At 35.5% G+C, this 15,762-nt stretch overlaps 1 protein-coding gene across 1 annotated transcript; it reads left to right on the forward strand.

Annotated features, from left to right (window-relative positions):
- Nucleotides 1-71: 71 nt before the first annotated feature.
- si:ch211-221n20.8 (fibrillin-3) lies at nucleotides 72-15,666 on the forward strand. Its single transcript, XM_058754849.1, has 22 exons — nucleotides 72-178; nucleotides 476-581; nucleotides 670-784; nucleotides 1,251-1,311; nucleotides 1,414-1,539; nucleotides 2,303-2,443; nucleotides 3,152-3,277; nucleotides 4,451-4,573; nucleotides 5,179-5,301; nucleotides 5,390-5,512; nucleotides 7,649-7,771; nucleotides 7,869-7,991; nucleotides 8,708-8,833; nucleotides 9,069-9,194; nucleotides 9,280-9,372; nucleotides 10,109-10,204; nucleotides 10,277-10,372; nucleotides 10,448-10,543; nucleotides 11,458-11,559; nucleotides 14,360-14,465; nucleotides 14,541-14,657; nucleotides 15,463-15,666. The coding sequence occupies exons 2-22, from the start codon at nucleotides 481-483 to the stop codon at nucleotides 15,557-15,559; spliced, it is 2,340 nt and encodes a 779-aa protein (XP_058610832.1). The 5' UTR covers nucleotides 72-178; nucleotides 476-480; the 3' UTR covers nucleotides 15,560-15,666.
- The last annotated feature ends 96 nt before the right edge of the window (nucleotides 15,667-15,762 follow it).

The following is a 15,762-nucleotide window of genomic DNA, read 5'->3' on the forward strand; positions in this document are numbered from 1 at the left end:
CCTTAAGATAGCGGTGTTAATGTTAAAACTACAGTTTAGTTTAAACGGAACACGGCGCGGGACTCACTTCTGAACAACTCCTTCAAGATTCATTCGGGAGTCGTGATTCCCGAGTCAGTCAAAGAGTCGTTTAGAGATCGTCGTGCTGTTGTGCCGCGCGAGATCTCCGCTGTTCCAGGTGTGTTTTTAAGTGAAATCATTTATAATCATTTATACGCAGAAAGGATTTTGACTATTTCTGTTGTGGCATGTTTTTCTGTTTTCTTTATGCTGTGCGAATCATTTCATGAGTGCAGCTGTAATGCATTTACTGCAGCTTTGTAATGCAATGTAACAAAAAGTGTAACCTGTGTTTTTGATTACTCAACTACTTGTGTCCTAAATTGTTTGCACGACTTCCAAAGAGTCAGAACTGTGTTTGCATGACAAATATGCATATATATAATGTCTAGAGGTTGTGTGTGTTGTTTGTTAGAGAAGATGATGTCTGTCTGCTTCATGTCTGGGCTTGACAGCAGCTCGACCCCCAAACCTGCAGCAGCTTTATGGAGCTCTTTGTCTGAACTCTTGCTCCCTTTGAAGTGTGTTTATGGGTTCTTCTGCTGCATTTGTTCAGATGTTTGATGGTTCTGGTGTCTCAGATTGTGAATGAATGATGTTCCTCTGCAGGATGTCAGTCAGGCGGTTTCTGTCAGTGTTTCTCATGTTGTTTGTGACTCTCAGCGCTGAACAAGAAGAGAATGAAGTTCTGAAACACATCGACACACAGCAGACCACAGACCAGGTGAGATTCAGGGTGGACGTCACCCCTTTTACATGCATATATTCTTATTTTTACAACTTTTACCTCCCAAATAGTGTATTAATAACCTTTTTATGCACTATTTCATGACAATGAAGCACAATTACATTCATAATTCTCCTTTATTACAGTAATTAAAAGGCCCTGACACAAATAAATTGTTTTTATATTTAAATCAGAATACATTAAATTCAGTACAATAAATACCACTCTTGTGTATACGTAAAGTATTCTTTGCAATTTGTAAATTTAATTATTTTAATATTTTATTTATTAATCATTAAATACTTCTTGATATTTATTTCATATGTATTTTTTCCATGCATTACAGTAAAGATGGTTTGGGGAGAAATGTCATGGTCATTGAGATACTCTTATAGTTTTCATTACTATTTTTATATTTTTTTGTTTTTATTAAAATTTTTTAATTAAAATTTTTTGCTTTTAGATTGAAGTTACATTCACCACTGGCAACTTGAGTGAAACGACACACAAACCTTCATTACCAGGTCAAACACACTTTATTAATGAGTGTAATCACTGAATGTATTATGAATACTAATTGATAAATAATACATTATTATGTCAAATATACTTTTCTCATTTTTCAGATGTTGATGAGTGTCGCCAGGGCGACCCGGGGCCTTGCGGTTACCATGCCAACTGCACAAACACACCTGGATCCTACCTGTGCAGCTGTTTCCGTGGTTACCTGATGAGTGTGGAGGGATGTCAAGGTGTGCAGGAGTACATCATACAAACACAATCCTGTGAAACACACTTAAACATTACTAACTTTAACTTTCTCAGCAAGAGAAAGTTTGTTTCTTCATCAGGTTTGTAGAAATGTAGCGTTGCATCAGTGTCTCAGCAATGGATGCTCTGCAGTGAATGGGTGCCGTCAGAATGAGAGTCTGATAAAAACACCACAATAATCCACACCTCTCCAGTCCATCAGTTAACATCTGGAGAAGACAAAAGCTGAAACAAGCTTAAGATGTTTTTAACTAAAATACGAGTCCATAAGTGAAAAAGTGAAAAAAGCCACATATTTGTTTAAAGCTGTTTTGGACTGTTTTGGCTTGTAAACGCTGCTTGATCTGTGCAGATTTCTCTCCTGATTCACACTAGACCACTTTTTCACTGGAGGAAGTGTTTTTCATGGATTATGGACTCGTATTTTAGTTAAAAACATCTTAATGTTTCAGCTTTTGTCTTCTCCAGATGTTAACTGATGGACTGGAGTGGTGTGGATTATTGTGGTGTTTTTATCAGACTCTCATTCTGACGGCACCCATTCACTGCAGAGCATCCATTGCTGAGACACTGATGCAACGCTACATTTCTCCAAATCTGATGAAGAAGCAAACTCATCCCAATCTTGGATGGCCCGAGGCAGAGCACATTTTCAGCAAACTACTCCTTTAACATTATCTATTTTCAGCTGGGTTTATGAGTTTAAACACTGTGTTGTTGTGTGTGTGTGTGTGTGTGTTGTAGATGTGGATGAGTGTGTGTTAGCTGCAGTAACAGGTCTGCAGGCGTGTGGAAGTAGAGCCGTGTGTACAAACACACCGGGGTCTTTCACCTGCTCGTGTCCGGCGGGATTCGTGCTGGCGCTCGACGGACACAGCTGTGTCGGTGCGTTCGGTGTCTGTGTGTTTCATTCAGGGATGGTCAGACAAACTGAATAGTCATCCAACAACTGTTAGGTTCTGCTTTTAGTTATTAGTTATTATAGTTAATCCATGAAAATGAGAAATGTTTCCTTGGGTATGAAATACCAAATAATTATTTTTTTTTATATATTCTGTTTTTATTTTAATTTTAAAGTTGGCATGAAATAAAATTCACCCTGTTTTCAAAATGCATATTATGGATCTTATTGTGATCTATTATTATGTTTCAGTATTCATTTTTTTAATTGGACCTTGTAATGGTTAATCAAAAGAAAATAAGAAATAGTCTGTCACAATTTCTGTTGTGACTTTACAGTTTTTCTTTTTTCTTTTGTTTTTAAATGTCTATTTCTTTTTTTAAATATTTTATATTATGTCAGGTAATGTCTAATTTTTTATTTCAAGTAGTGAAACTGTTTTTTCGTGGTTTTAGTTGTTATAATAACCCTGCAAACTAGTTAGTTAATGAGTACATTTAGAAATACATGCAATTGTCAAATAACTGAGAATTATTTCTAGTTATATTGCCTGTTTATTTGTTGAACATCTATCAGTAACTCTGTGTAACGAATGAGTCGATTATGGAACAGTGCAGGGTTTTTTCTAGTTTAATTGTGTAATGCAGTGCAATATCAGGTGAATGTTTAAAGCCGGTTCTGTGTCTCTGCAGACGTGGACGAGTGTAATTTCGAGGAGAGCTGCCGGAGGGAGCTGGGTAACGTGTGTGTGAATACAGACGGCAGTTACGCGTGTGTGTGTCAGGCCGGATTCAGAGAGGACAGAGCCGCGTGTGTCGGTACGAGTCTGCGATCATAGCTTTAACCGGCTTTGCTCTGTGTCTGAATCTAGAATCACACCAGAAACTATCATAAAGAGAAATCTTTTAAATATCCTAGTTTACATGCATGTGCCAAGCAGGGCTACTTTGGTATCATAATTAAAAAAATATAAATTATGTTGAATATTTTCTGTTTTCGTTTTAGTTAAAGTTTTGGTAAATTTTTAGTGTGTTGTACAGTTTTTATTATTTTTATTTATGTTTTCTTTTTTATTTATTTATTCTACAAAAATGAGAACTGTTTCCTTGGCAACTAAATGAAATAAAATAATTTATTTATAATAAATTGATAATTTTATCATTTGTTTGTACAGTTAAAAAAAGTTTTATTTTATTTCAGTTAAAGTTTATTTTAAGTAACAAAAATTGTTTTATGGTTTTTGATTAGGATAATTTACTGTAATAACCCTTGTGCTTAGATATTAGAAATGAAATATTTTCCTGTTGGTTCATGTGTTTTTGAAAACATTTACTCTTTTTATAATAAAAGTTGTGATTTAATGACTCTTAAAAATGTCAGGTGAAGCAATCATATATTAATTCAATGGTTTTGTTACACCTGTAATACATCTTAATCACGAGTGTGAAAAATAAATTAATTTAATGTAATTTAATAAATGTATTAGATTTATTAATTTAAAATAAATGTATTGATTGATTGATTTTATAAAAAAAAAAAAAAGACAGTTCTGATTTGTGAATTCTTTATGTGACAATCACTTTATAAAGTTTTTTCATCATTTCAGCCTATTAATAAGATGTTTTCTTTGTTCTCAGGATGCACAATCCTTTGCTAACTTTTTTACTTTTTCAGTCACATGTTTGTGTTGATGTGCATCCGCTGCAGTAAAGCTTTGGCTGTTGTTAACCAGTGGCTTGATTACTGTATATTCTCAGCCTGTCTGTGTGTCTCTCAGGTGCTCAGTGTCCAGGTTTTCTTATATGTGAAGGTAGTTGCTGCAGTTCCTCATCTCTCTGAAAGCTCACCTCTGTTTCCTCATGACTTACAGTTGACATCATTAACATCATGCTGAATTAACCTGCATTATTCGATAGATTGAACTCAGTTTAGTGTGTGTTGTAAAAGTGTTGAGTGTGTATATAATGAACAGATGCTGACGTTGTTCTCAGATGTGGACGAGTGTGTGGAGGAGCAGCATGTGTGTGTCGGTCGAGGCGAGTGTGAAAACACTCTGGGCAGTTACAGGTGTGTGTGTCGGCGCGGTTACCGTGGCAACGGCACACACTGCGCAGGTGAGTGACACACACACACACACACACTTCCATCTAATGCACGGTTTCCAAACTTTTATGTGGGGGAAAATTAAATTAAAATTAAATATTGAAATGTAAAATTTAAATTTATGAACAATTTATAAACAGTAAAAAAAAAAAAAAAAAAAACTTAAAAAGATAAATTATTGTATTTGTTTACCTGTATTTGTTTGTATTTGTATTTGTTCACCTGCATATCTAGTGGCCATTAATAATAATAATAATAATAAATAACCAACATCAAAGAACTGGGCAAATGCAAATGTGTTGTTGAGTTATTGAGATAATATTTATAATAAAAGCATTAATATTTAAATGAATAATAATTAAATAATAAGTAATATCTAACTATAACTAAAAATGTTACTTGAAATAAAATGTTGAAAGAAATAAACAAACTAAAACTGAAATACAATTTTATAAAAACTTCAAACAGAAGCTACTAAAAATAACAAGCACAAAAATTGTAACAAAAAATAGAAAATGGAAAATAAAAAACTAATCCAAACTATAAATAAAGACTGTAATAGTATCTCAAGGACACTAAGCTCACTCTGAGTCTGATTATTGCTGTATCCACCCAGATATAAACGAGTGTTTGACCGGGGATCACGGCTGTGATGTTAACGCTCGCTGTGGGAATATCATCGGCTCGTACTTCTGCCAGTGTCTGCAGGGATACAGCGGAGACGGACACTCCTGCTACGGTCAGTCTGAGATCCGCATCATGCAGTCTGAGTGATGTTCTGATGATGATGATGATGATGAAGAAGCTTGTGACTGTGCTTTGCTCAGATGTGGACGAATGCGCTCAGGATAACAGAATGTGTGAACACGACTGCATGAATCAGCTGGGGACGTACAGCTGCGTCTGCAGCGCTGGATACGCAATCTCTGCAGATCTGCACAACTGCACAGGTGTGAGACCTCAGTGTGATTCACTTCAGTTTGATTTACTTCAGTGTGATTCACTTCAGTTTGATTCACTTCAGTGTGATTCACTTCAGTTTGATTTACTTCAGTGTGATTTACTTCAGTTTGATTCATTTCAGTTTGATTCACTTCAGTGTGATTCACTTCAGTTTGATTCACTTCAGTTTGATTCACTTCAGTTTGATTCACTTCAGTGTGATTTACTTCAGTTTGATTTACTTCAGTGTGATTCACTTCAATTTGATTCACTTCAGTGTGATTCACTTCAGTTTGATTCACTTCAGTGTGATTTACTTCAGTGTGATTCACTTCAGTTTGATTCACTTCAGTGTGATTCACTTCATTTTGATTCACTTCAGTTTGATTCACTTCAGCCTCACTGAGTTCAGTCAGACCAGCATTTAAATCCATTCAGTTCACTTTAGTACAGCTTGGGTGTAATTAATTTCATTTCAGGTTCAGGTTTTGTTTATTACACCTCAGATACATGTAAATCAAGCTATGACAATGTATTTATCTATTAATGAATTAAAGGGGTCATATGATGCAATTTCAAGTTTTCCTTTGTCTTTTACAAGCTGTTCGTAAAGTAAAAGTAGCAAAGACTAAAGTCTCAAACCCAAAGAAATATTCTTTCTAAAAGTTAAGACTCGTCCACGCCTTCCTAAAACAGCTCATTTAAACACGCCCCCACAAATCTACATCACTGTGTTGGACGATTTGCATAACACCGCCCAAATGTTTACGCAAAGAAAGAAGACTTAACTTTTATTGTCGCTGTAGTATTGTTGCCGCCGTGTCGTGGAGAGGCTGTGTGTTTCCAAATATGGTAAGGGGCGTAACATTTCCATCACACACTTGAGGTATTCGGCCAATCACAATGCACTGGGTATCTGGCCAATCAGAGCACACTGCGCTATTCAGAATGATGAGTTTTGTAAAAATCGACATGTTTCAGAAAGGCGGGGCATAGAGGAGCAACAATAATGTACAGTATGTGGAAAATAATGTGTTTTTTAAACCTTACACCGCGTAAACACATTGCATTACACCAAATGCACAAAATAATGTTATTTTTAACATCGTCATATGACGCCTTTAATTATTTTTTGTTTACTTTTAAAGGATTTTATATATTTATTTATTGCATTTTTTGATAATGAATATTTAGTTTTTTTCTTCAGAATTTCAGCCTTTTAATGTGATTTCTAATGCAAATTGTTTTGTTTTTTACTTGGTTTAATGCAATTCAGTTCTGTTCCAGTAGAATTCAGGTCAGTTTACATTATTTCAGTTCAGCTACCGTTAGTGTTATTTTAGTATCATTGATATACTATAATCATTTTTGTTAATATTTTGAATTTGATTTTGTTTTTAAATATTCTGTTTTCAAAAATTAGTACAGAATTAAATTTAGTACTATGCAATTCATTTCACTTGTGACAGTTAGATTCAGTTTAATTCAGTTCTATTAATTCATTTCAGTGCACTTCAGTTACTTAAGTTGAATTTAATTCAGTTTGACTCATTCAGTTTTGGACTTTCAATGCATTACAGTTCAATTCAGTTGAAATTTAATTCAATTTGGTTCCAGTAGGTTGAATTCAGTTCAGTTTACTTTATTCTGGATTAAAGTTCATCTTAATTCAGTTTAGTTCCTTTTAGTTTAATTCAACTTGCAACTAAATTCAGCATAATGCTTTTGATTTCTGTTTAGGCAAATAAATTTGGTTTAATTAATTTTTGATGCACTTAATTTGAATTTAATTCCGTTTAGGTTAATTCAGTATAGTTCCACTTAAGTTCAATTCAGTACACTTTAGTTAAGTTAAGTTTAATTCATTCCAGTTCAGCTACAGTTCATATTAATTCAGTTTAGTTCCATTCAGTTCAGTTTAGTACAAATTAGTTCACTTCAGTCACTTAAATTAATTTTAACTTAATTCTGCTCTTCCATTGGATTTCATTGGTTTTATTTTGATTTCAGTTCATGTACTTTATTAGCATGACATCTACCTGTATATTTTGTATTACCAAAACATTTGCAACATATTTGTGGACAGTTAACCAGTGCGTAATGAAATTAATAATCATTGCACATGTTTGTGTGTGTGTGTGTAGATGTGGACGAGTGTGTGAGCAGTAATGACACATGTGAACAGACCTGCACAAACACAGCGGGTTCGTTTCTCTGCTTGTGTCAGCACGGGTATCAGCTGCACATCGACAGACGCAGCTGTGTGGGTCAGTGTACTGTCACCTCAAATTATGGCCAGTTAAAAAGTCTGTTTTTTGTTTTAGAGTGGATGTTCTCTCATTCACAGCTCTGTGTGTTTTATAGACATAGACGAATGTAAACTACAGAATGGAGGCTGTTCTCACGATTGCACAAACACACCAGGGGGTCATGAATGTCATTGTCCCTTCCCTCTGCTGCTAGACCACCACAACACCACCTGCGTCAGTACGTAATACGCGTGTGTGTGTGTGTGTGTGTGTGTTGTAAAGTATGTTTTTATTGTTTTGCATAAATAATTTTAATAAGCAGCTCTTGTATTTAAAAAAATGTAGGAAAATCCTTATTTCTGTCCTTTTTATGCATTTTCTTTTCCTGTCTTTTGCCTGCATGCATTTTCTATTCCTTGTATGCATAAATTTTTGGTCTTTTGTATGCAAGCATTTTCTATCTTTTGTATGCATGCATTTTTTATTCTTTGCTTGCATGCATTTTCCAAGTTTTGTATGCATGCATTTTCTATCCTTTGCATGGATGTATTTTCTATCTTTTGCATGCATGCATTTTTTATTCTTTGCGTGCATGCATTTTCTATCCTTTGCATGGATGTATTTTCTATCTTTTTCATGCATGCATTTTTTATTCTTTGCTTGCATGCATTTTCCAAGTTTTGTATGCATGCATTTTCTATCCTTTGCATGGATGTATTTTCTATCTTTTGCATGCATGCATTTTTTATTCTTTGCGTGCATGCATTTTCTATCCTTTGCATGGATGTATTTTCTATCTTTTTCATGCATGCATTTTTTATTCTTTGCGTGCATGCATTTTCTAAGTTTTGTATACAGACACTTTTTATCCTTTACATGTATGCATTTTTCACCTGTCTCACATTTTCCATCCATTTAATGCATGCATGCATATGTGTGCCTCTGTTTTGGCAGATGTGACCTCATGTGCCTTGAGGAATGGTGGATGTGATCATATCTGTTCGTTGGGTGCTGAGGGTCGCATCCAGTGCAGCTGCAGAGCAGGATGGGAGCTCAGCGCAGACCAAAGAACCTGCATCGGTAAAACATACAAAAAAAAACTATTGACTGTCTCATATATTTTTCAATACCAAACACGGGGAATTCTTTTTATATATGTGATCCACATGAATTGCCTAAATCTGAGAAAAATCGTTTTGTGTGACTGTATTTCAACTGATTATCAGCAAAAGAGAAGTTTTAATTTAATATTTTGAATAATTGTTATTATTATTATTAAATACTGATTAACTTTTTTCTGCGTCTCTGTCTGCAGATGTGGACGAGTGTGTGAGTTTTAACGGTGGTTGTGAGCAGGTGTGTATGAATCACGCTGGTGGTTTTAATTGCAGCTGTCGTTCAGGTTTTGAGTTACGTAAAGACGACCCAACAAAATGCCAACGTGAGTCACAGCCGTTCACACACACAGACACAATAACACTAGATCAACCAGAAAACCCTCCTCACGACCGTACATCATTTTCCAGCGCTGTGTGAACCTGCCTGTCTGAACTCTGGAGTGTGTGTCGCTCCAAACACCTGCGACTGTCCGGCGGGATATCCTGGACCAGGATGCTCAGGTAATGTGTCGTGTGATTGAGTTTAAAGCAAAATGAGTTATTTTTTTACCTTTTATTATTATTATTACTATTACTTTTATGCTAATATCATATAATTATTATTATATTATTCTAAGCTAATATGTTGACTCTTTTACACATCTGACAGACAGTTTTTTCTGAAGTGGCCTGCATTGCATTATGGGTATTCATTTTTAAAATACATTGTACATTCTGTCTAAAATGGATGAATGTAAAAAATGTTATTGAAAGAAATCACTTATTTTTACAAGGCTGCATTTATTTGATCAAACATGCTGTGAAAATTATGAAATATTATTAAAATAGCTATTTTCAATGTGAATATATATTAAACTGTAATTTATTTCTGTGATGCGCAGCTGTATTTTCAGCATCATTACTCCAGTCTTCAGTGTCACATGATCTTCAGAAATCATTCTAATATGCTGATTTGCTGCTCGAGAAACATTTCTGATTATTATCAATGTTGAAAACAGTTGTGCTGCCCGATATTTTTGTGGAAACCGTGATGCATTTTATTTTTCAGGATTCACAGATTAATAGAAAGAACAGCATTTATTTGAAATAGAAATGTTTTGTAACATTGGAAATGTCTTTTGATCAATTTAATGCATCTTTGTTGAATAAAAATATAAATTTTTTAATAAAAGTGCCTTAAAATTAATTTCCATTCATGCATGCGCATGTTTTATGTATTTATTGTGGTGTGTTTCAGCCATGTGTTCTCCACCCTGCGCTCATGGAGGATCCTGTATGAGGTGGAACGTCTGTCTGTGTCGTCCGGGCTGGACGGGTGACGGCTGCCACACAGGTAACACTGACCACATCTCACACACTCTCTCACACACGCACACACACTAATGCTGATGTGTGTGTGTTTCAGCCGTGTGTGAGCTGCCCTGTGCGAACGGTGGACGGTGTGTCGCTCCAAACACCTGCCAGTGTCCCTCCGACTACAGCGGCCCGCAGTGTCTCACCCGTGAGTGTGTGTGTGAGTGTGATCTGAAGCATTGTTTTCTGTAGATGTGTACTGAAGGTGTGTGTGTGTTTGCAGCGCTGTGTTCTCCTCCGTGTGTGAATGGAGGGAAGTGTGTGGACATCAACACCTGCAGCTGCTCAGACGGATGGACAGGAGCTCGCTGTCAGATCGGTGAACAAATACACACTTTTTTCTCTTTTACTTTGATATCCATATGGGAACACTCCATACATCTCTTATTTACAGCTATTATAAATCCTAACCTAACCCAAACGCTAACTCTAAGAGAAAACTATCTGCATTTTTTTATCCTGTTTTTACAAATGTGGATTCCCCAAAAAAGGAGGTTTTGGTAGATTTTGTAGGCTTAGCTCACTTCTGGGTAGAAATTTGTCCTCAAAATATGGTAGGCACACACACACAAGTTTAAAAAGAGGACTGAATTAGACTGCATTTGTTTTTAAATTAAGCTAATCTTAATAACCAAACTGACCTGGAAACATTTCAATTAAAATTAGATTTTTATTCGATACCAAGAAAGACCTTGATTAGCTCCAGGAACAAGTTTGATGACCCCTGGATGAAATTGATCAAAAGTGGCAGTGAAGACATTTATAATGTGACAAAAGATTTCTATTTAAAATAAATGCTGTTCTTTTGAACTTTCTATTCATCTGTGAATCCTGAAAAATTAAATGCATCACGGTTTCCACAAAAATAAAGTTTTCAACATTGATAATAATCAGAAATGTTTCTCGAGCAGCAAATCAGCATATTAGAATGATTTCTGAAGATCATGTGACACTGAAGACTGCAGTAATGATGCTGAAAATACAGCTGCATCACAGAAATAAATTACAGTTTAACAGATATTCACATAGAAAACAGCTATTTAAATTTTAATAATATTTCAGATTTTTACTGTGTTTTTGATCAAATAAATGCAGCCTTGAGCAGAAACAAACTTCTTTCAAAAGCTTTTAAAATTTCTTTAAGATCACAAACACTAATTATATCCGTGTTTCATGTGTGTGTGTGTGTGTGTGTGTGTGTGTGTGTGTGTGTGTGTGTGTTTTCCTCCGCAGAACCCATCAGGTGTGTGTCGGCGTGTAGAAACGGTGGTGTGTGTGTGGGACTCAACAGATGCCAGTGTGTGGATGGATTTACTGGAAGCCTCTGTGAGACAGGCACGTGACATCATTCTCTCCATCATCATGACATCATCAATAAGTCAAAAAGAGCAAACAACAGCACGCACATCTATCTCAAATGGGTGCTCGACTAAAAAACAAGTAGAAGCATATTGAAAATGCAAAGTCGGCAACACCTAAGCTCCAAAAGTATCAAAGAAAAATTTATTTATAAAAAATTCACATAGAGTGTAACGTTTCGAGCACACAGGCTCTTCATCAGACAAATGAACAACACTGATATGCCTCTATTTATACATGTGAACAAAAGGTCACATGACCTAACACAATATAACCAAAATAATAATAATAATAATAATGAATAAACCAAAATAACCGCAGTCAAAAAGAAAAAACAACAACAAAGAAAAATAATAAAATACAATTCTCAATAAACAATACAACAACATTAATTAATACCTGCCTACATACATAAATTCAACCAATACCATCAAAACCTTTATTGGAGCTGTATAAAAAGCCACATAATTGAATAGGCATTCCATATTTAAAGAAATGGACGAATATCAAAGTCCTCATTTAAACCTCTCGGGGACAAAGTATCTTATATGTGAAATTACACTGTTGACAGTTGCCACATCTATAATTCCCATACGGTATTTTATTCAAGAAATGAGGAGCAGGTTTCAAATCAGATCTGACCAAAATATTACGAAGACTGGGTGTTTTCTTATACACTAAACGAGGTGGTTCATCAAAACACTTCTTGAGACCGGGATCACGCTCTACGATGTGCCAATGTTTCAATAAAACATGATGAATGTCCTTCGAAACAGGCGAATATTGAATATAACAATTAACCCGACGTTTACATTTTTTAGTTTTTTTAACAAGACTCTCCTGTTGCAATACATCTTTAAAACGACTCGCTGCAGACTGGATCCACTCTTCTCGATATGATCGTTTTCTGAATCTCTCCGATAGGATTTGTGATTGCTGTTGAAAATCTGCATCTTTGCTACAAATACGGCGAATACGACTAAATTGTGAAATTGGTAACGAACGCTTTAATGACACAGGATGATAAGATTGTCCGTGCAAGATGGTGTTACGGTCAGTTGGTTTACGATACAAAGTAGTTTCGATGCCCGATGCAGTGCGAAGAACAAGCACATCTAAAAAATTCATTTTCTCTTGATGAAATTCAATAGTAAATTTCAACGCACTACATTTATTATTTACCAAACTATGAAACTCCAGTAACTCAGATTCAGCACCACTCCATATTAAAAAAACATCATCGATATAACGTTTCCATAGAACAATGTGTCTCAAAAAATAATTTACCCCAGGGTTTAACACAAACTGATGTTCAAACATCCCACAAAATAGGGATGCAAAGCTTGGGGCCATCTTGGAACCCATGCTAACCCCTGAAATCTGCAAATAATAATCTGACCCAAACAGAAAATAATTATGTGAAAGCACCAATTTTGCCAAATCACTCAGACACGTAGTACTTGGTACCTGACCCGGACGTTGATCAAGAAAAAATTCCATAGCCTCTAACCCACCCTGAAATGGAACATTGGTGTAAAGCGATTCAACATCCATGGTGACTAGAAAAACAGGATAGTCAGGTAATTTCACATTATTCATAAGTACAATAAAATCCATCGTGTCCTTAATATAAGAAGGTAAAGACATGACTAAAGGTTGTAAATGGAAATCAACAAAAGCAGAAATTCTCTCTGTCAGTGACCCAATTGCTGCAACTACGGGTCTACCAGAAGGGATTGCCCTGTACGGTTTGTGAATTTTAGGTAACGTGTATAATACCGGTGTAATCGGATATTCAACACGCATATATTCGTATTCATCTTTGGTCAGCTGATGTGAATCTACAAAAAGTTGTAAAGTATTGTATACAGATGTCTTAAAATGCGCCAAAGGATTCGTACTCAAGTTTTTATAGAGAGCCGAATTAGAAAGTTGTCTCTGAATTTCAAATTCATAATCTTTTCGATCTAAAATCACCACTGCTCCACCCTTATCAGCACTTTGAATCACTATAGACGAATCTTTTTTAAGTGATTCCAGTTGCGACAGTTGTGCCTTGGTCAAATTATGTGCAAGTTTATATTGTTTTTTAGATTTGAATATAGATACAACATCACTTTCTACAAGCCTACAATAAGTGTCCAAAGAGGCATTTCTATTCTTGAAAGGAACAAAAGTGGATTTACCTCTAAAACCAGTCCGATGTAATTCACTAGAATTATAGTCCTCTACAGATGTACCACCGTTACTATCCCGTGACTCAGAGGTTATATCAGACATGAAAACACCGGAATCCAATGAATGAATCTGCTGTGATCTGGCCTGTCTCACATTAAAAAATTCTTTATTTTGGTTTATTCATTATTATTATTATTATTATTTTGGTTATATTGTGTTAGGTCATGTGACCTTTTGTTCACATGTATAAATAGAGGCATATCAGTGTTGTTCATTTGTCTGATGAAGAGCCTGTGTGCTCGAAACGTTACACTCTATGTGAATTTTTTATAAAAAAAAATTTCTTTGATACTTTTGGAGCTTAGGTGTTGCCGACTTTGCATTTTCAATAATCATCAATAAGTCACTCACAAAATTATTATTCAATATAATTTATTCACTTCTATGGTTTCAAAGCAGCCTAACAGAAATTCATAACATTAACATTAGCTTCTGTAGATTCCTTTGTTTAGTTCAGTTTGCAGTGATTCTCCTGTTCATCCTGTTGTGTTTATGTTCAGTGATGTGTTCATGTAATTGTGTGTGTGTGTGTGTGTAGCTGTCACTACGCCGTGTGTTCCTCCCTGTCAGCATGGCAGCGTCTGCGGGCCTCTGAACACCTGTGTGTGTGTGACGGGGACGAGCGGCATCCGCTGTGAGAAACTGTAAGAACACACACACACACACACACACACATGTTAGTGAAGTACAGAACGCAGTCTCATCCTCCTCTCTCTCAGCGTGTGTCCCGTCGTGACGACGGTGGTCAGTATGGCCCGCGCCGTGAGGAAGGGCTTTCGGGAGAGTTACGTGGACCGCTGCGGACCGCTGGGAGTCCAGCTCTGCACTAAATACAGGTCAAACACACACACACACACATCAACAGAATCTGTCACGGTATGAGTCAGAAATTAACTTTTATGTAAAGAAGTTATATTTGCATAAGCATTTTTGAACCGTGTGTTTGCTCATGCTAAAAACGCAAAAAATAAATCTTTGATGCAAAACAAGCAGATCAAAATAGAATGCTGTAATTACACATTTTCATGTTTTATTTTTATCCCCATATTTTTAAATTTCTTGTTATTTTTGTTAGCACTTTTGCATCAAGCCTCTATTAATTTCCAACCCTGTATCACAGTAACAGTGCATTTCACAATATATAGTGATTTCAACTCCACATATGTTCATCTGAACTCTACACTACCATTTAAAAGTTTGGGGTTGGTAATATTTTTTTACATGTTTTTAAAAAAAAAAGTATTTTCTTCTCAAGTCAAAAATACAGTAAAAACTGTACAATTCTGAAATATTATTACAATTTAAAATAGCTGTTTTCTGTGTGAATATCTGTTAAAATGTAATTTATTTCTGTGAATGTTCAGCATCATTACTCCAGTCTTCAGTGTCACATGATCTTCAGAAATCATTCTAATATGCTGATTTGCTGCTCAATAAAACATCTCTGATTATTATCAATGTTGAAAACAGTTGTGCTGCCCAATATTTTTGTGAAACTGTGATACATTTTATTTTTCAGGATTCACAGATGAATAGAAAGTTCAAAAGAACAGCATTTGTTTGAAATGGAAATCTTTTGTTACATTATAAATGTCTTTACTGCCACTTTTGATGAATTTGATGTGTTCTCTGTGGTTGTAGGATAAACCAGGCGCGTGTGTATCTGCAGGCGTATAGAGTGGGCTACAAAATCCAGTGTCCCGACAAAACAAGACGAACACCATCAAGTCTACAGTAAACCTCCCACTTAATAGGGAGCCAAACACACTCGCTTGTGTATATTGGCTTTTGCACATTGTGTATGTGTATTTTTACAGACTAATAAAGGTATTTTTATGTGACTTATTTACATGATTGTGTGATTCTCTTTGAACTGCTGTGCAAATGTTTAACTGAGTAAATCCAGGTAATCTGAAACTACCAAAGGAAGATGAAAATGGT

This window comes from Onychostoma macrolepis, chromosome 20 (assembly GCF_012432095.1).
Source record: "Onychostoma macrolepis isolate SWU-2019 chromosome 20, ASM1243209v1, whole genome shotgun sequence".
In the NCBI taxonomy this organism is placed as follows: Eukaryota; Metazoa; Chordata; class Actinopteri; order Cypriniformes; family Cyprinidae; genus Onychostoma; species Onychostoma macrolepis.

What these genes read in the sequence shown, in the direction of transcription:
- si:ch211-221n20.8 (XM_058754849.1), top strand. Translation starts at nt 481, where the DNA reads ATGATGTCTGTCTGCTTCATGTCTGGGCTTGACAGCAGCTCGACCCCC. An exon ending in CAACGGCACACACTGCGCAG is followed by an intron (nt 4,574 to 5,178) that starts GTGAGTGACACA and finishes GTATCCACCCAG; the next exon opens with ATATAAACGAGTGTTTGACC. An exon ending in AGGAGCTCGCTGTCAGATCG is followed by an intron (nt 10,544 to 11,457) that starts GTGAACAAATAC and finishes TTTCCTCCGCAG; the next exon opens with AACCCATCAGGTGTGTGTCG.